The following is a 20,009-nucleotide window of genomic DNA, read 5'->3' on the forward strand; positions in this document are numbered from 1 at the left end:
AAGTTCTTGAAGATGATGATGATGATGATGATGACGATGATCTATCTATTTCATCCTCTGATGACGAACTTGACTTTACTGCCATGGCAACCATCTATGAAGACTCTTTCAAGAGATCAGGGGGTGGGATAAAAGATATGGAGAGACCACACCGACCAACTCCACCACCATCACCAAAAGCATCACCAAAGAAGAAAGAAAGTTTAGAGATTGACAACTTGACCAAGAAGATGTCATTGAAACAGGGTGAAGTATTGGAATCAGCCGAAGATGTCTTGACCTCAGCCACTCAGGTAGGGAAGTTAAAGTTAATACAGCCATTACAGAAATTATCTAATAAATTTACTTGTATCTACCAGTGACAAAATTGACATGGGCACTCAGCTACATTTACCTGCTTACGACCCATAACCAAACGAAGGTAGGGAATTTTGATGAAATGACTTGGAAACTCACATAGATTTTACCTACTTACCACCCTTAACAAAAACACTGGGAGGGAACCCTGGTAGAATGACTGGGGAGAACTCACAGGTAGATTTTACCTACTTACCACCCTTGACAAAAATGCTTGTAAGGGACCTTGGTAAACTCAGATTTTACCTACTTACCACCCTTAACAAAAACACTGGTAGGGGACCCTGGTAAAATGACTGGGAACTCGTAGGGTAGGTATCACCACCCTAAAAAATGTGGTATGACAGAGATCACAATGATAATGATCAGTAATATGATTTGACATTGAACTAAACCTATGTATGTCTATTTGTTTTATTTGTATCAGATGAGAGAACTCCATGATCAAGTTGAGGAACTTGAAGCTGTTATTTCCAGACTGGAGAAACAAGTCGTTATGGATGAGCCTTCACAGGAAAGTGGTACCAGTGATACAGAAATGGCAGCAGCTCCTCCGGTCGAACTAAAACAGGTATATATTATACCCTGAAATTTTGATTTAGAAGGGATTTGTTATTCTGAAGTATTTCTATAAAAACGTGAAAAGTACTGTCAACAACTGTACATATAATGGTGATTTTAGTGTCATCAAAATACTGCATCAACATTAACATTTTACAGAATAGTTTAATTAAAGTTTAATTGCACTAATATCATCTAATTAAAAGTGTTTATAAACTCTTTAAAGGGAATATCAAAGGTACTTTCATGAACTTTAGATTCTGGAGTAATTTTATATAACCTACATTACACACGATTTCAGAAAAAACATTGTCTCACATTTGGAGATTTTTGTTGTGGGCCACATTGCCTCATTGGAGTCAGCAGAAATGTTTATGCAATGGTTGAACAATGAATATTCATGACTTGAGTAAAAAAATTCATAAATATTCATGTTTTCACTGAAGGTAATATTACTTAGTAGTCATGAATATTCATTGATCACCTATTACATATGCATATCTCCTGACACCCATAGCAAAACATGGCCCACACCAAAGATCCCCTAATGAAGGACAACTTCAACTTGATGTTTCTCTGAAATTGCTTGTAATGTAGTAGGTGATGTAAAATCATGAAATGACTCTAAAACCCATAGTTTCTGAAAATGCTGTTATTTCCTGGAGCAGTGTTCCCATTTAAGAATAGCCTGGACGTCATTGGCAAAATGTTTGATGTTGTGATGTCACCCTTTTCTTACCAAAGATTAATGTTTTGTGTGCGTTTTGTCAAAGTTTAAAAACCACCGTTATGATTGATGCTTTTACAAGAGTTTTATTCTTTTGAGAAATGTATTTTCTGAATGATTTTTATTTTCAGGGTCAACAGTTAGTCGTTGCTGAGGTGAATTTCCAACCAGAGGATAGACCAGTAACTGATGAAGTTAAGAAACCACAGGTAAAAAAATAAGAAACAAAAGTGGTCCGCAAGGCACATTCAGTGTTCAAGCTGCATTAGTTGTAACTGGAGTGTAATTATTTCCATCAGATAACAATGATATATTCACTGAAAATTGTTAAAATAACAGTGTACATGGAAATTAGGGTATCGATTGTATCCAAAAATAGTACTGGTACAGTAACAGGTTCAAATCATTATCATGTTGGCGTTGTTGGTTTTCGGGTGCGGACCCAAAAATCAATTTGATTAGATTTATTGTACCATGTTATGTTTACAACTACAAAAATAACCTTACCCATGTGTGAGTCAATACTGTTCAGGGTGTACGATATTAAGAGTAAGTTGTAAAATTTAACAAGGCAGTTTCAAAAAAATGCACTGGTTGCAGGTATTGCAGCTTTTAAATTCATTAAATTTGTCACTTACTTTTCTTAGTCATCACAAATGTGTATTTCAATTATTATTGCATGGATGACTTGATAAAAATTGTGTTATTCATGCAGGAACAACTTGTAGAAGATGTTCAAGCACTGGAAGAAGAGTTGCTTGAAGCTACAGTCGACAACACTGAAACTGAAGTAAGATTTCTTGTGTCATTTCATCAGTTGTTTGTTGTAAGGTGTCCAAGTCAACTTTGTTAGTCACCTATATTAGTCATTGCAATACAATGGCATACATTTATGCATATTGCTAGAGGGCACTATATATTATGCCCACTTGAAGATGCTGTTTATCATTTCTACCACTAGAGGGCACTGTTTGCCATCTTTGTCACAAATTGGTGCCGTTTATTATCTCTGCCACTGGAGAGGGCTATTTATTGTCCATTTAGCCCCCATTTTTCCTCATCTGGGTGCGTTTTTGTGACACTTCTTTAAAAAATGATTGAGGTTGGTAACTAGTTTATGGGCATTGTGTACACTGACATTCATCAGGAATAGGCTCATGATGACGCTATATATTCGGCTACTGTAATGTAAGCAAGTTTAGTGTACAAAACTTGACATCTACTTTTGCAAGGTTAGTGAACATTAGTTGATATTTGATGTCTGGCTTTTTCGATAATCACAGAAAAGTGCAGCCTCAGCAGTCAGAATGATTACTGACACAGCACTCAAGGTGATCTCATCCACTGAGAAGTTCATCTCAGATGAGCAAGGAGCCGCAGGAAGTAATTCCGACAATGATGATGGGGAACCACTGACAAGATTACACATTAGTGAAGAAGAAGAAGAACCAAGAGAAGGTAAACTTCCTGTTGTGTCATCTAAGCCTCTTTGATTTCTTTCTTTTTATCTCCTTTTCTGTCTAGACTGGAAGGTTTGGTGTTGTTACATTTCTTTGATTACTGGTCGCAAACTACCTACAACAGCAGCTCAGACTGACAAATCGTTGAGCCTACTTCTCTGTGAGACATTGTCACAACTTGAGTGCAGCATAGTTGATCTTTACAAACACAAAATTACCATATACGAATATAATGAGTCATCTACAGTATCAGATAGCATTGTACTTAATTCTGACCTCCGACCTTTCCATCTCTAAATTACAAGTTTTAACAATCTTGTGAATATGATGCAAATTACATTTACTTGAGATTTTGACCTCTGACCTTTCACCCTCAATAGAAAAACAGCACTGGTTAGACATCAAATTAGAAGTGATGGAACCAGATATTACAGTGGAACCTCTAGAAAGATCATCCAGCACTAGAAGCTCAGGCTCTAAAGTACATGATGAAGTTGCTGCAATTGAAGAAAGGGTGAGTAGTACTGGAGAGTACCCAAAGAGCCATACCACTAGAGGGTGGTATTTATTTTCCAGGCCTTCCTAATTTATTGTTCATGCCACCAGATGGCGCTATTCATTATTCGTGCCACTAGAAAGCGCTATTTATTATTAATGACAGTAGAGGGCACTGTTTATAATGTAATTAGAGGGTACCATTTTTCAACAATTGTTGAACATTATGATAATGTAATTTTATGTGCGTGCAGGTGTCTCAGCATTGGTATTGCAAGTACAGAGACTGTGTTGAATAGTGCAGTTACATTTCATCTATCAAAGCTGATCTTGAAATCAAAGTAGCTGTACGCTAAAGTCTTGAATTTTCTTTTCTTTTTTCATCTGCCAGGTTTACATGTCAGCAGGGAAGGTGTTCTCGTTGGAGGATAAAGTGAAACAACTAGAAAACCAAGTTGAGGACATCAATGAAAACTCACCTGAACAACAACTATTAGATTTAGAAGACAAGGTAGCACTAGCAATAGCGCAAGTAGCACAGAGTGAACGACAGGTAAGGACGTCCAAACTGAGCACGCTCAAATACAAATCCATGCCCAGATGCAAATCCTAAAAGAGCATGCTCAGATGCAAAGGACGATATAGGCAGTATTTGTAGCATACAGTGCTAGCAAATCTGGGGTGTTCAGTTGGAGACCCCTCCTTCAACGGTCATGGTAACCATGACGATTCAAAGTGACAATGGCAGGTTGTTTCCATAATAGTGATTAATTCAGTGGAATGATACATTTCCCATAATGCATCATTCAAGATGGCACCCGATGCAGAATAAATTTGCACAGTTTTCAAGTAGCATGGATACCAAGATTCACAATATGTAATTGAAAAACGTAATAATTAATTGTTTGTTTTATTTTGTTTTATTTTGTTTTTATTTTGACCTAATGTGTATGTCATAATTTTTTTGTTACTAAATATTTTCTTCCTGTGTGCACTGCACCGCACCAGTATTTTATTTCACAAATAGTAAGTGTGTAGTTTTATTTTATGTTAATAGGTGAGGGGTTGTCATTTGATTCATGGTGACATCATCATCAACTCAGATAAACATGGAATAGAACATTCTGAGCATCTGTCCGTCTGTCTTATTATGCCTGTCTGTCTGTCTGTCTGTCTGTCTCTCTGTCTGTCTCTGTCTGTCTGTCTGTCTCTCTGTCTGTCTATATCTATTACTGCTTAATTGACGTGTTCACCCTAGTTTGTTGACAGTACATGTCTCATTGTAATATCATTAACATTAGTCCCATCTTAACTTCATTTTTCAATGAATGCTTCATATTACTCCAATATACTGAAAACGTGTTTTGGTTAACTGTTTTCATTTGCTGGACATCATGGTGGGCATTCATAATTTTCCATGTTTTGGGTACAGACCTAAAAGTATTTCCATAACAATTTAATACCTGTGGTATAAAGCATAGTTCAAGGGTTACAGTGTGTGTAACTTTATGATTTGCAACTTTATGGACTTTGCATATTTAGTGAAAAAAGCAAAAAAAAAGCAAAAAAACCCCCAATCTGTAGTAGTAACTGTATACATGCTCAGTCTAATGGACATTTGACTATTGCAATTTTGGTATTTGACTCAAGATCAGCTCATAGGCTATATGATATGATATGATATAGTATGATATGATATGGTACAGTACGGTATGATACGATACAATATATATGATATATGATATGATATGATTACCTTTGTGTCAGGTTAAAATATACTTATTTCACCCCAACCCTACAGAGTCATGTGGAAAAAAGCCTAGATAAATACAGCTCTCATCTAGAATTTAGATAATCTATAAAACTGATTTTGTGACAAAATTTTCAATTATTAGTTTATATGTGTAAAAATCACAACCCAGTCTAGTAGGGACTTAACAAATGATGAAATAGCCCCCTCTATAGTCAATGTTCAGTATATATTTAACATAGAATGAAGTAGTGGGATTTCAAATCTAAGCCAAAATTATTCAAAATTTCTCATGTCTTCTATTACTATGGCAACGGATTGTATCTGTTGAAAACAATTGAAAAGTGTTTTACTCCATACATGTATATGAAATGAAGTAATATCTCCTGATGTTTCTGTTACTATGGCAACAGGTGTTATCAGTTGAAGCAAGAATAGCAGCCTTAAATCAAGCCAGCAGGGGATCTATAGGGGGCGCTAAAAAGTACAGTGCGCAGTATTCCCTGGACTCTAGTCTTCCAATCAGAGCTGAAGCCAGCCCTGTTCTACCGCCACGGAGAATACAAAGTGAAAAAATACCTGAACAGCCTCTGGAGGAAAGGATAACTGTTCAAAAGAGACCAGCTACTCTTCACGTGCATCCCAAACATAAAAAGGAAGAATCGAGCTCTAAAAAGAAAGGGTTTCTAAAGAGATTGACATCACCGCTTAAATCCAGGGCATCATCAAGTACGGGTAAGTACATGTCAAAATTACCTAATGTGTATCAAATATTTTTTGCCTTCTTTAGACTATGGAAAAGGTAGTGTTTGTAGCCAGGCAACCATTGTTCATGCAAATGTAACCACGATTTCTTAATTTACTTGTATCCCATGATACAATTAAGGAGTCCAAATATACAAGTGACAAGTAAGTTAAGGAGTCTAAATATACAAGTGACAAGTAAGTTAGGGAGCTCACTTATACAAGGGACAGATAAGTTAAGGAGTCCAAATATTCAAGTGACAAGTAAGTTAGGGAGCTCACTTACACAACATGTCTAAATTTGTAATATGACAAACTCATTAATATTAACAGTAATCCTTCAAAAAAGAGCCATTTCTGTCTTTAAACTTAGATGGCTAATAATTATGAGTATAAAAAAATTGTGGAGATTGTTGGCTTTGTCATCACTATGGCGATCCAAAAAGCTAAAACTGGAATATATGCTAATTACTTAGAAGCGTTAACAATATGAATATAGAAATATGTAAATGAGGCACCAATTGACACAGAGATATGTAAATGAGGCACAAATTCATACTGATATGCAAATGAGGCACCAATTGACAGGTAACTACTGAATATCATCTGCCAAAAGTCACATTTACTGTATTTATTTTTAAAAGATGTGTGACACACACAAACACAAACAAAACAAAAAACTTCAGAATTGAGTGACTTTTGAGAGCCAATTTTATTTTATCTTGTAGAAGAGCATGGTGCAGCTGGAGGTAGTGACAGCAAACAATCCAAGAAATCACAGAAGACTGAAGGTGGAGAAGTGAAAAAATCAAAACATCGCCGTCGTGGATCTGTCAAAGGAATTGCAGCGATGTTCGAAAAACGGTCATCCAAAGATACAAGTGACAAGTAAGTTAAGGAGTCCAATTATACAAGTGACAGTTAACTAAGTTATGGGGTCCAAAGGTACAAATGACAAATGAGTTAGGGAATCCAAATATACAAGTGACGAGCAAGTTACGGCATGCAAAGATGATTTTATGCCCTGTCGCATGCACAAAATTCATTTCACACAGTATCTCCAAAATACCAGGCAAAATATGCATACAAAAATAACTTTTCTACAAGCATGTTCTGTCTTTCTACATCAGATCTACAGGCAAAAGTGGTTCAGCAAGTGGACAGTCAGTGAGGGAGCCCTCTGGAGACAGCAGAAGTGAACAACCAGGGGAGCGGTCTTTCAAGGGTAAACTATCACACGAATATTTTGTCTCAAAACACTTGAACCTGAGAACACTGTATTGCGTGGAGGTGTGTGTGATCTAGGGAGTGGATCTTGACCTTGGCCAGCTGCAATTTTCAAGGGTAAAAGTCTAGTCCTCTGTGTGTGCCATTTATGCCGCCTGGTTCCAAGGTTTATTCACCTGCATGGCACAAATCCATCACTTGGCAGCTATAACTTGTGGCAAGATCTGAAAGAGTATTACAAGCTTACGCTAGCTCATATTGAGTTATCACTCATTGCTTAATACCTTATCTACCAGCGGCTTCATTCTTATTGCTTCAAAAAACATCCCTAAATGTCAGCTTCACGATATAACCAGCAAGCTTTTACCAATTTTCATAGCCATTTATCACCAATAAACTTTTTTTCTCGCTGAACTAATAAACCCTTTTCACGTTTCATAATCTATTGCACCATTTTTCATCTTTTTAATATAATGATTTTGAAATTTGCTATCATACGAAAACAAATACTGAATTTTTAGATGATTCTAATGTCAATTTTTCTACAATTTTTTGTCTTTTTTCTATTCAAAAGAGGAGTCAACATAACAAAGAAAAAGGTATACATATCTTGGAAGCCTCTCTATATTTAGGCGGGTGGGGTTAAAAGTTCTTTGCATGTAGCGCTTTAGAAATATGTAAACATTTTACTTTTTGTTGTCGGTTGTCTTAAGTTTTTGCGTTGTCCCAAGTCTGTTATCGTGTGGATAATGTTATTGTATTGACTTATCTTATTCTTAACCCTAAAACTTATTCAATTTATAATAGCCCCATGAAAGTCGAGTGGATCTCCCTGGTATGTGTTCTTTCTACACAGCCTGTATACTCAGCATTGACTCAATTGTAGCATTTCTTGGCCACGCCTCATTATCAAATCACCGTAAAATTAGCATATTTTGTGTTGACAGTTAAGGTTACTTTTGGAAAGGTCACATTTCCATATATGGCCAAGTAGGTCATATCTGGCTATTAGTGTGTAAAGGTCACATTTCCATATATGGTCAATTAGGTCACATGTGGTTATTTATGCAAAGGGTCACATTTCCATATATGGCCAATAAGGTCACATCCGGTTATTTGTGCAAAGGGCACATTTCCATATATGGCCAAGTAGGTCATATCTGGCTATTAGTGTGTAAAGGTCACATTTCCATATATGGTCAATTAGGTCACATGTGGTTATTTATGCAAAGGTCACATTTCCATATATGGTCAATTAGGTCACATGTGGTTATTTATGCAAAGGTCACATTTCCCATATATGGTCAATAAGGTCACATCTGGGTCACTTATCTCAATCAACATGATATAGGCATCAAGTCTACTTATTCAACCAATCAGGTAACCATTAAAAATACTGAATTTGAATTACTGACTTCACAGGCTGTGTGGAAGGACCACTTACCAGGTTGACTGACTGTCCTGCCTGCTACAGAGGCTATATTTATATTAACACATTTTTAGCCCCCACCATATGCATAATTCATCTAACCCATCCAATAACAAGCTTTTCAACATGAGACATGTTAAAATAGATATCTCTCAAATTAGCTAAATAAATAACAACCTGTCTAGCGTTCCATTTTCCAACATGATTCTTATCAACATAGATAAATTCAAAATTAGCCAAAAGTCTAAAAATTTGTGGCAGGCATAACTTTTGACTGTTGTGAAAATGTGGTTACAAGTTACAAATTGAAATGAAAAATTGAAAGATATACTGCTCCAATAACAACATTGAATGAGTTCAAGTGTTCAAAGTGTTCATTGGTCCGCAAAAATGTCCAGAAAAGTTTAAAATTTTAGCATAATTGGTATTTTGTGAGAATGATATAATGTAAAGGAACACTCAGTTCAAGTGTTGCGGCATCAAAATGCTCACAAAAATGTTCGGAATGTAGAATTTCGGGATAATTTGCATGAAGACCAAAATGTAAGTGAAACGATAGTGACAATACAAATGGCCTTGTCGTCATTAATTATGATTTAACATGTGATGACCTTGACCTTTGACCTTCATATTGCAGGATCTTCAAGTCGGACGCAGTACTACCTTGATAAGAAACCAAACAGAGTACAAATAGTCACAACTTTGAGGTGAAGACATCAAAATGGAAAACTTTAGGTCAGTGATTTTAGGAAGGAAGTGTTAATTACCGTCAACAAATGTGATCACAATCAGTAATGTCATGAAGAACGCAACAAGCTATTACATCATCAACAGATGTGCTCATAGCCTGAGATGTCATAAAAAAGAGCACAATAACCTGTGACATCATCAGAAAATGTGATCCTAACCAGATGTGAAGAAAGAACACAACTTGTGACATCATCAAAGGATGTGATCATAACCAGAGATTTCAGGAAGACCACGTTAATGTATGGCATCATCAGAAGACGTGATCACACCCTGGGATGTCATAAAGAAAGAACACAATAACTGGTGACATCATCAAAATATGTGAAATGTGCTTGATGGAATACCAGCATCTGAAACCCTTTATGCAATCACTGCCAAAATATTTCTTTTTTAATCTGACTTATCATACATCACCTAAATTAGCTTTCTGATCGGCTCAAAAGGGGGAAATACTGTTTGTGTTTCTACAACAACCAAGTGAGTGTCTTTTGTAATGTACATATTTAGTGTCCATATTAAAGGGTAAAGTAGTAATATTTAGTATATATCTACACTTACAGGATATAATATAGGCGATACATTTTAAAAATATTTATTAAATTACATTAGAACTGTCACTGGCAAATGTACTTACGCTACAGTGAAAGGTCAAAGGTCATGTCACACCACATCTGTCATCCTGGATTCATAATCCATGGCAGATACTAGTTTTCAGTATCTCATCTAATCTCAACCATTCTCATATTAGCTCACTCTCGATTGAAAGACAGAAATTTTACATCTTGGGTTGTGTCAGCCATCTTTCTTATGCTGTGTCGTACTCCTTATTGGAATGAAGCAGCAGAAAGAGCTGGTTGGTTGTCATACTACTTTCACCTGGTTTATGTGCATATTACTCAATATTAATTTACATGCAAATTACCATATATTGTAGCATCCAACACCTGATTCTTCAATATATGCTGACTTTAATTGCAAGTACCACATTGTAGAACCTAACACCTGTTGACACACTGTAGGTTCATTTTCAAATAATTAACATAGTGTAGCACCAAACACATGTTTATACAATATCTGTTGACTAATAAATTACCATATTGTAGCACTGAACACCTGTCAACATAATGTCAGTTGTAAATTACCATATCGTAGCATCTAAAACCTGTTGACATAATATCTGGTGTTGATTGGGACATTACCATATTGTAGCATGTAACATCTGGATTACAATACCTTGCGACTTGCAAATTACCATATTAGGATCTAACACCTGCTTCAGATACAACATTTAGAAAAAAAATGTCAAGCTTGCTGTTAGTCATCCTCCATGGGCTGTGTCTGGTTCCGTAGGGAATGAAATGGCCAAGAGGAAGGACCAGCACTCAGGCTAACATCAATTCAGACTAGTTAGGAAACATCTGATGAAGCTCACCTCCAGAGGGCGATATATCAAATGTATTCAGAATTTGAAATCATAAACAAATGTTTGATCAATATGTGGTTTTGAACTCAAGGTGGTGCTGTAACAATCCCAATTGCAGGCCGGGTGAGGTCACTAGTAGCATATTATGTGGCCATTTGACGACTTGTACTCCAATGATGTGTTTAGCAGAACTTTATTAAGTAAACGAAACATACTTCATTGGAAACTGAAAATATGTAAAATAACAGCAATAGCTAATACACTTTTTATATTACAACTTTTTTGATAGAAATAGAAAAAAAAACATATAAAAATGGTCAACATTTCAACTTGGCATACACAAATATTTGTATCGGACTATATGTAATACATTTAGTTAACATTGTGGTGTATAGGTATGTGAATTTAGAATTAGTCACTCATTAGTCATCATTTTGTGTGTACTATGTCATCAATCTAAGGAGTATGCCAGTACATTCAAATTTACCGAAAATCCTGGAAGTCTTACGGATTCCTTAGTTCTCAAATAGTGTGTACTATGTCATCGATTTTTGGAGACAACTCAGTGTATTCAAATTTACCCTTGAAATCTTATGTAGCTCATGCATCATCAAATGGTGTGTACTATGTCATCAATTTTGGAGACAACTCAGTGTATTCAAATTTAATCTTGAAGTCTTATGTACATGTAGCTCATGTGTCATCAAATAGTGTGTACTATGTCATCAATTTTTGAAGACATCTCAGTATATTCAATTGTCTTCAAATTCAAAAATTACCTTTTTATACTTGTCTTTTGGGAGTGGATTATGAGTAATTTGGAAACGGGATGAATGAGAAATATGTGATGGGGACAGCAAAATGATGCAGTCTTAGAAAAACAGAAAATTAATCTTGTCATCCTCAAACAATATAAAAAAAAAACTGGAATAAAAATATTTGAGTCTCCAAGCAAATTACAAGAATGCATGCATGCATGACTATAAGTTTACTCCTTTTGATGACAATACTTATCATGAGTAAGTTAGGTGGCCTTAACCTAGCATGTTGATCTTTAACCCTCAACTTCCTACCTTGAGAATCACTATAGTAACCACACTTTTTGAAATCTGGATTTGAAATATTAATATATGCAATCATAAATTATAGCCATTAGAAAGGAAGCAAAAGTTAAACCACAAATTCTCCCCACTGCCCATATTTTGGTATAAGATGAAATTTTTTTTTTTTTTTTACAGAGAAATGACACCACTTTGGTGTAATAATCAAGAGTATCGGAAATTGGGGAAGGGGATCAAAACTTTGGGAACATTTTATACTCTGTATATATATAAAAGGGAAAGAGATGTATTAATGTCTGAATAGGTAGAAAATCCAAGAGCAAATTTTTCATTTTGGTGATGCGTTTCAGATGGTGCCGTATATGTGTAAAGAAAGCCATGGTCGGTACGACAATGAGAAAATCTCATGCTTTGAATATCGTAAATTCCTTTCGATTTTGTCTGTAGTTGTAAGATTGGATGAACAAAGGAAGTTTTCTTACGAGAATATTAACAGGAAGACAACCAAAAACAAGGAAAAAACAGAGAAAAATTTTTTACTGCCTGAAAGCCACCACTGCCAAGAGTGTATATAATTATGTTCTCATATTATAGATTCCAGTTTTTGTGTACTTGTATGTTAACTTATGTATTCATGTATTTTATGTTTTCAGTATTTGGCACATTTTGATGTTTGTATGTTGTGGTGGTTTAGTGTCATGTTGTGCTTAGTTTTGACAATTGTAGTAGCCGTATGATTATTTTTATGTGCAATAACACAGACTTTAAAAGTTTAGAGTTTGTGTGTACAATTTTTCAGAAAAAAACTCAAATAATTCCAGTATTATTATTATCACATTAAGAAAACTAGCACCACCATTTTGTATTGCAATCCTGCTCTACAGAGATGGAGTTGTTACTTGTCGTTGGTTTTCAAAAATAGTCTAGGTTAAAGGTCAGTGATGTCATAATGTGTCAAAGGTCATATGTATGGTATTAATTTTTGATAGTGTCATATTTTCGTAATTTGATTTGCTATATTTTGTCATTGCTTTGGCGCAGCAATGTAATCATGTATTCAAAAAAGTGACAAGTGTTTTTGTAGGCCCCCCTCCTCCCATCGCTATGTACTAAGAATGACAAGCATTACTTCATCATAGCCCACCCCTCCCCCATGTACATGTAAATAATGTTGTCATGGAGGTGTAGCTATACTCTAGTGTATCTTACAAATTCAATAATTCCATGTTTGTATAAAAAAATAAAAAATTGTCATTTTATCCCTGAATAAATCTAATACAAAAAATGCCCTTTTTTCAAAATAGAAACAATAATATTGTGGAGTACACAATTAAAACGGAGACAGAAATACATTTTCTTTCACCGAGAGTCTTAGTTTTATTAAAAGACAAATAATTTTAGGATGTCTCTTCTCAAAAAGTATGATATACATAGGATGTGAAATAAAATGAACAACCCACCAAGATAAACATAGATAAGGAATAATTCTTCAAAAGTTAATCATTTTAAGATGCCGATGGTTTCTTGAACCCGAAAATCTGAAAATTGTTTATGTACAAAACATCCACAAGAATTATAAATTTTTGCCATGCATTTGGAGGAATTAATGAAAAGTCTACTCACAGAGTCAAAAAATGTCGTAGAAAAGAATAATTTGAATAACTATGAACCTAGAGTCCATGAACATTCATTACATTGTGAAGAAGGTTGTGTACTTGGCAATAAAGTCCTGCATTTATTACGACTTATACAACACTTTTGTCCAAAAATTGGGACGTTGATTTTTAGACTTCTTTGTTTCATCATTACATGTTAGAATTATTTCCACATGCACTTTATGTTCATAGAGTTTTATAAACCAGTTAATACTTTTTTGAAAAATCACAAAACGTCTCAACTTTTAGGTTCAATTTGGGTGTGTCCCAGTACACAGGTGACAACTCAGTGGAGTCCTGAAGCTCTGTATTTATATGTTTGAAAACATATTAAAGCTGCACTGGCTGTAACTGGAGTGTCATTTTTCGATCAGACAACTAACAATATATTGACTGAAAACTGTTAAAATACCAATTATGAGACATTGTACGTGATTAGGGGTCAATCATATCCATAATTAGTACAACATAAGGCGGGAAATCACGCCCAAATTAGGGTGCTGAATTTTAGGTACAGACTCAAAAATCAATTTGATTGGATTTATTGCTCCATACCATGTATACAGCTACACAAATACATTTAGCCATAAGATAAATCAATACTGTTCATGAATAACAATGAAATGAATGTCATTATATCAAACAAAACAGTTTCAGAAAATTTATCGATATATGCAAATTAGTTTCATTTTGTCACCATTATTTATATTTTGTATTTATTTCTATTTATGTCCACCATATTTACAGTTACACAAATATTTATTTCATTACGACTTGTTTATATTCATCAAGTGTTGAAAAGATGAACAATGAAAATTTGCATATCCAGGGTGACAAACAAACAAAACAGTTTGTACTACTGTAATTAGTTACATTGGGAAATATTTGATCAGACTTTTTGCTTTAATGGAAAATGATTTTAAGAATTGTTTTTCTTGTCCTGCCAAATCTTGCTCTCTTTTTTTGATAATTATTGATGTAAGGTGCTGGAATATTTCTTTCCTTCCATTTTGGTAGGGCAGTATCACTTTGCATATTGTTTTTTGTAAAACAAAAGAATTTTTAAAGTGGCCACAAGGGAGTCGAAATTCTCATCTATTGTACCATGAGATGGGAATTCGTGGTTGCAATGTAGAACACACCACAAAACTTAGAAAAGGTGTTTATGGATACCATTTATCTCTGTGCAATTGATGAATCAAAAGTGGGGATTGTAATAATAAAAATTTTGATCAGAAATTCCCGACTGTTTTCATGTTGATGATGTGTATGTGTGGCAAGTTCAATAGAGTGTAGTACAGTGTGGTATGGTTACATACATATTGAGGTATAACACCTAAAAAATGATGGATCAGTTGGGTCCGTTAAAAAAAAATATAAAAAATAAAATAATGTATGTGTACATGTTGCTGATACCAAAATAGACATTGTCTAAACAAAGACACTGGGCGCTTGCCCATGTGAGGGCGCTAATCCAAGTAGGTACGGTACTGTCAATTCATAATCATACTTAAACAGTCTGAATAACTTAGAAATGACAATTAAATCAGAAGGAAATTTTGAACCATTTTTTAAAAATTTAAATTCCCAAATTTCAACAAATGATAATTTTCACTCAGAGATATACACTCTAGGGGTGTCAATCATAACACCAGTGATGTTTTGATTTGTCCTAATCCTGCCATAGAGGGCGTCATTTCAAAAATTGTTTTGCCTTATTTAAGAAATATAGGGTCGATTGGGTTATGAGAAACAGCATTAAAGGGGCACAAGCTGAGTGAAACCATTAAAGGGGCACAAGCTGAGTGAAACAGCATTAAAGGGGCACAAGCTGAGTGAAACAGCATTAAAGGGGCACAAGCTGAGTGAAACAGCATTAAAGGGGTACAAGCTGAGTGAAACAGCATTAAAGGGGCACAAGCTGAGTGAAACAGCATTAAAGGGGTACAAGCTGAGTGAAACAGCATTAAAGGGGTACAAGCTGAGTGAAACAGCATTAAAGGGGTACAAGCTGAGTGAAACAGCATTAAAGGGGCACAAGCTGAGTGAAACAGCATTAAAGGAGCACAAGCTGAGTGAAACAGCATTAAAGGGGTACAAGCTGAGTGAAACAGCATTAAAGGGGTACAAGCTGAGTGAAACAGCATTAAAGGGGTACAAGCTGAGTGAAACAGCATTAAAGGGGTACAAGCTGAGTTTATAAGTTTTTACTCATGTGAAAATACTTAAACAAAACCACATTCTAGTATAATGTTAATGTCAATGCATGTCTTCGATAACATTACGGTTGTCTTCTGGCATGATTGCAGAGGACGGATTTCCAGAAATGTTTTTGATACGTATGATAAAACACATCATCGGATCATCTATGGATTATATCTTGATACCAGGTTTGAGTCCAGTCAATTGCAAGTGCTGATGAAGTGTGCATCAGTAAGTACAATAATGCAAGTACCTTTTATTTTACATATGCAGCAAAATCTACGCCCAAATACATATAAATTCAGCTTGTACCCCTTTAAGAGTGAATGCCCTTATATACCTATAATGATATACCTGTGTATTGCTGTGGAGAAACCATGAGCTCTACACATGCAATAATTGTCTGTATTACCCCGAACACTTTTTGCCCCAAATGAGGTCATTACGTATATCGATCTGTTGGGATATACAACAGGGATTTGTTTTTAAGGCAGACATAAACATGTACACCCATGGATATAATCTATCGCATAATTAAACATAGGTTTATGAAGTGTATATTATTGCTATGCAGCTTAGAAATTTTGCAAATGTACAAGGTGAACGACTGCTCTTGATGTTTAATATGATTGAAATCATTGAGCACAATATTTTGTGCCCTTACAATGTGAACAATAGCCATTCCAGGCAAACTAACAAGAAAGCCAGACCGGCTAATCAACTGTTTACTTAAGCTGAGCAGAGTAATCTTTTCATACAATTAAAATATTCAATGCTTCGCATGCCAAACCCCCCCCCCCCCCAACCCTCATTTTTCCCTACAGAAAAGAATATATCCATATTATCACTCGGGTGAAAAATTCAAATTGTATTTAAATTTCACCGCAACAATCTATTGAACACAGCCCATACTTTATCCGGTGTATGTAAATCGCAATCAGGTTAACTCTCTACGCATTTTTACTCTTCACTAAATAGAGATCGTCTGTTTCCTGTGAGAGAAAGATGTATATCAAAGTCTGTTCCCCTGTGGTCTGAATATGCGCTGTGAGCGGCACCGAGTGATCACTGATTCTTCAATATGTAAATTGTATGCAAATATAGTACCAATCCAAGAATAACAATTGAGGGTGTCGTTATTTTATCTGCAGTGGATGTGTTTTGGTTGTTGGCGTTGTTTATAACATTGTTCTGTTGTGGGCTTTCAGTTTGCGTGTCCAGCGTAGATTTTCTGTCAACATAGATAATTTCCATCATACCGCTGTCTTCAAATTCTAGGAAAGAATTGTGAATCACTACTGGCCCATAAAACCGATTGTCGAATTTGATCCGTATTAACATGGTACCATCAATTGGCAATGTATCTCTCCATTCGCCAATCTCATAAAGCACGCCCTCTCCAGTTGAATTTGCAAATAGAATCTGGAAATGATTTGCATGTACGTGTATCGGATGTAATATGGTGGGGCCTCCAGAGAGAAGCCATTCTTCCACGTTGCCACTCTCTGTGGAGTAAGAGTAGTTAGACACTCCCTCAAAACTAACACCATTATACAGGTGTTCACAGGTACTTCGAAAGTGATGACATTTTATCGTGTAGTCTGCCTCACTCCCTTTATAGTTTGCTCGCAATCCAGATAAAATCACCTCATCATGACCGCCAAGATAAGTAGGTAATGTTGGCAACCGGGAAGGAAGGGGCATCACAGGGCTAAAATTTGGGGAAACTTTCAAAACCACAAGCCCTTCCTGTATGAATCGATTGTTTCTGCTGAAGGCCCTAAACATGTAGTCCAGTGAATGATTCCGCTCTGAATGAAGGGAGAATGTACCAGCAAATGCACAAGAGACAACCACATCAGCTCTAGACCCGGGGAAAAGAATAACGACTTCCACATGAGAGGGTTGACTCCGATAGACTCCATCCCGTGCTATCAGATGCATGTCACACCCAGGCAACACAAGTTCTAATATTTTAGCATGAGCTGCATTGACTAAACGGAATACTATCCTTTCATGTGTTTCCATTGTGATCGCTTCTGATGGTTTACCATTGACAGTGTAAAAATTGTGTTCTTTATAACCTTCAATACCGAGATCCAGTTGGTCTTCAGTTCTTTGGTGGTCGCATAGAATTGAGCTGCGAATCCTATCTTGTCGGGGGGAACATCTACATGCAATAACACTACCACCGATGAAATTAAAATTCTGCAAGACCATTACGTAGTGTTCCAGACTACCCAGAGAAGATGGTATATCTGAAGGATTGGCAGGGTCGACAATAATGGCACCTGCCAACCCGGTACCAACATGATAGGCCGAGGTGCCGTGATAATGGGAACTGTACCAATTCAACCCTGGAGCATGGTCCGGGGGAATATGAATTACATAGGTGTGATTTTCCTTGGGTTTGATACCAATTTGCATTCTGTCTTCCTTTGGGTCAATATGTAGACCGTAGGTGTAAAAATTCACAATGTCTGCCAGATTCACGTCTTGTGTTGGAGGAAATATCATTGACCGGGCCCGGGACCTGAGCATAGATTCGTTGAATGGACGTTGAAGCGGTCTGATGTTAGACGGTCCTCTATGTGGTCGATCCACTGCACCACCACCAGTAAGTTCACTTTCTGACGACCAATCCGAGTAATCCGAGAAGTAATCGGAAAAGGTATAGGAATGAGATTCGGATGAGGAATAACTCTCTGAATCCAATGGCGATTCAGTGTTTGAGGTCCCGTGGTCTATTTCATTCTTGAGGGTGAGGTAAATTGTGTCTCCGGCTTTCACTCGTAAAGTTGGCCCTGGAATCGATCCCACACCATTGTAGTAAAACGCACGAGTGTTAAAATTGACTTTACCAAAGAAACGGTACTTTGCTACCGTAAGTTGAATATCAAGCCTCCCATTCTGAGATTCAACTTCAGTTATCTTTCTTTGCATATCTGGTAGCCGATCAACCCTTGCATCTGCTGTCATGACAACAAGCAGGACCAATGAGACTACCGAAAATGACATATCTTAAAAAGTTTCTTCCTCGAATGACTGGTCAAAAATCTGCAAGAAAATGGAAAAAGAATCGGAATCAGATTCGGATGACGAAAAAAACCCAGCTGGTTAAAGGACTTTCAATATTTCGCTCAATGTAATTACAACAAAGGTATTTTGCCTCACAGGACACCTAACATTAAAAGAATAATTAATACTCGTATTGTTCATGGTTTCAATTTTAAAGCTTCGAAGCATAAACAAACGTGACGAGTTGTATAAAGAGGAACGCCATACCAGGAAATAAATCCATTTGCATAAACTTTCAATTGGGTTTTGGAGAGCCATTTCATTATTTTACTTCAAGTTCATTTATACATGCGATTTCACAGAAACACCATTTTGAGCTTGTGACGTCATTTAGGGATTTTTGCCGTGGACCACATTGCCTCATGGGAGTCAACATAAATACGTATGGAAGAGGTGAATAATGAATATTCATGACATTTCCACTGAAGCTAATAAGAACTTAGGAATATTCATGTCGTCATTACTTAATGCAACACAGTGTCTCAGAAATAAACTGTATATCCTTTTTTGTTCAAGAAAACTCAAATCCATTCTCAGTTCAAATCAAGTGAAAAAATGAGGGGTCACCATAGTAACTTTTAAAATAGAGGTCAAATTGATAGCAAAGGTGATCATATACACCATTTTAGAATCCAATATGGCGGCTGCCAAATCAATGGGAGAAATAAATAATGGCCGATTGCCATGAAAACAAGCTGGCGAACCTCCAAATTCCTTTTAATATTTCACACGGACCAGGAGCAAGCTTTCATATGGCAAAGTTCAGAGGGAGTTCAAGAACTATATGTGAACTCGGTCTACCTTATAAATTGCTATGTTTAGAATGAGTGACAGACTTCACGTACCGATCCTAACTTCTCTCATATGCTAATTTGTTTGATGAGTATGTAATCCTTCATCAATGCCATCAATTCAACTTCTGGGACTTAGGAACTAATTGGTAGACTGATTTTGGATTAAACCCAGCCTTCTATTGATTATTTTCTTTAGAAGAAGCTTTTCAATACAAACAAGAGATGTCTTCGGCCCTACAATTGTTCTGTGTACAATAAGTAATTTATCATACCCAATTGACGACTTCTCCCTTTAC

At 36.1% G+C, this 20,009-nt stretch overlaps 2 protein-coding genes across 2 annotated transcripts in view; one reads left to right on the plus strand and one right to left on the minus strand.

The window, feature by feature from the left end:
• LOC144450559 (uncharacterized) overlaps positions 1-10,513 on the plus strand; it is an 87,563-nt gene extending 77,050 nt beyond the window's left edge. The window contains exons 7-17 of the mRNA XM_078141203.1: positions 114-293; positions 785-928; positions 1,777-1,854; positions 2,361-2,435; positions 2,929-3,103; positions 3,486-3,619; positions 3,992-4,153; positions 5,764-6,085; positions 6,823-6,982; positions 7,225-7,319; positions 9,388-10,513. Of these exons, the coding sequence (XP_077997329.1) occupies positions 114-293; positions 785-928; positions 1,777-1,854; positions 2,361-2,435; positions 2,929-3,103; positions 3,486-3,619; positions 3,992-4,153; positions 5,764-6,085; positions 6,823-6,982; positions 7,225-7,319; positions 9,388-9,461 (1,599 nt within the window). The 3' untranslated portion in view covers positions 9,462-10,513. The remainder of the gene's footprint in view (positions 1-113; positions 294-784; positions 929-1,776; positions 1,855-2,360; positions 2,436-2,928; positions 3,104-3,485; positions 3,620-3,991; positions 4,154-5,763; positions 6,086-6,822; positions 6,983-7,224; positions 7,320-9,387) is intronic.
• Positions 10,514-16,906: 6,393 nt separating this feature from the next.
• Positions 16,907-18,859, minus strand: LOC144450560 (multicopper oxidase mco-like). The gene has a single exon (XM_078141204.1). It carries the CDS (start codon positions 18,857-18,859, stop codon positions 16,907-16,909), a length of 1,953 nt encoding a protein of 650 aa, XP_077997330.1.
• Positions 18,860-20,009: the final 1,150 nt, after the last annotated feature.

This window comes from Glandiceps talaboti, chromosome 20, assembly GCF_964340395.1.
Source record: "Glandiceps talaboti chromosome 20, keGlaTala1.1, whole genome shotgun sequence".
Classification (NCBI taxonomy): Eukaryota; Metazoa; Hemichordata; class Enteropneusta; family Spengelidae; genus Glandiceps; species Glandiceps talaboti.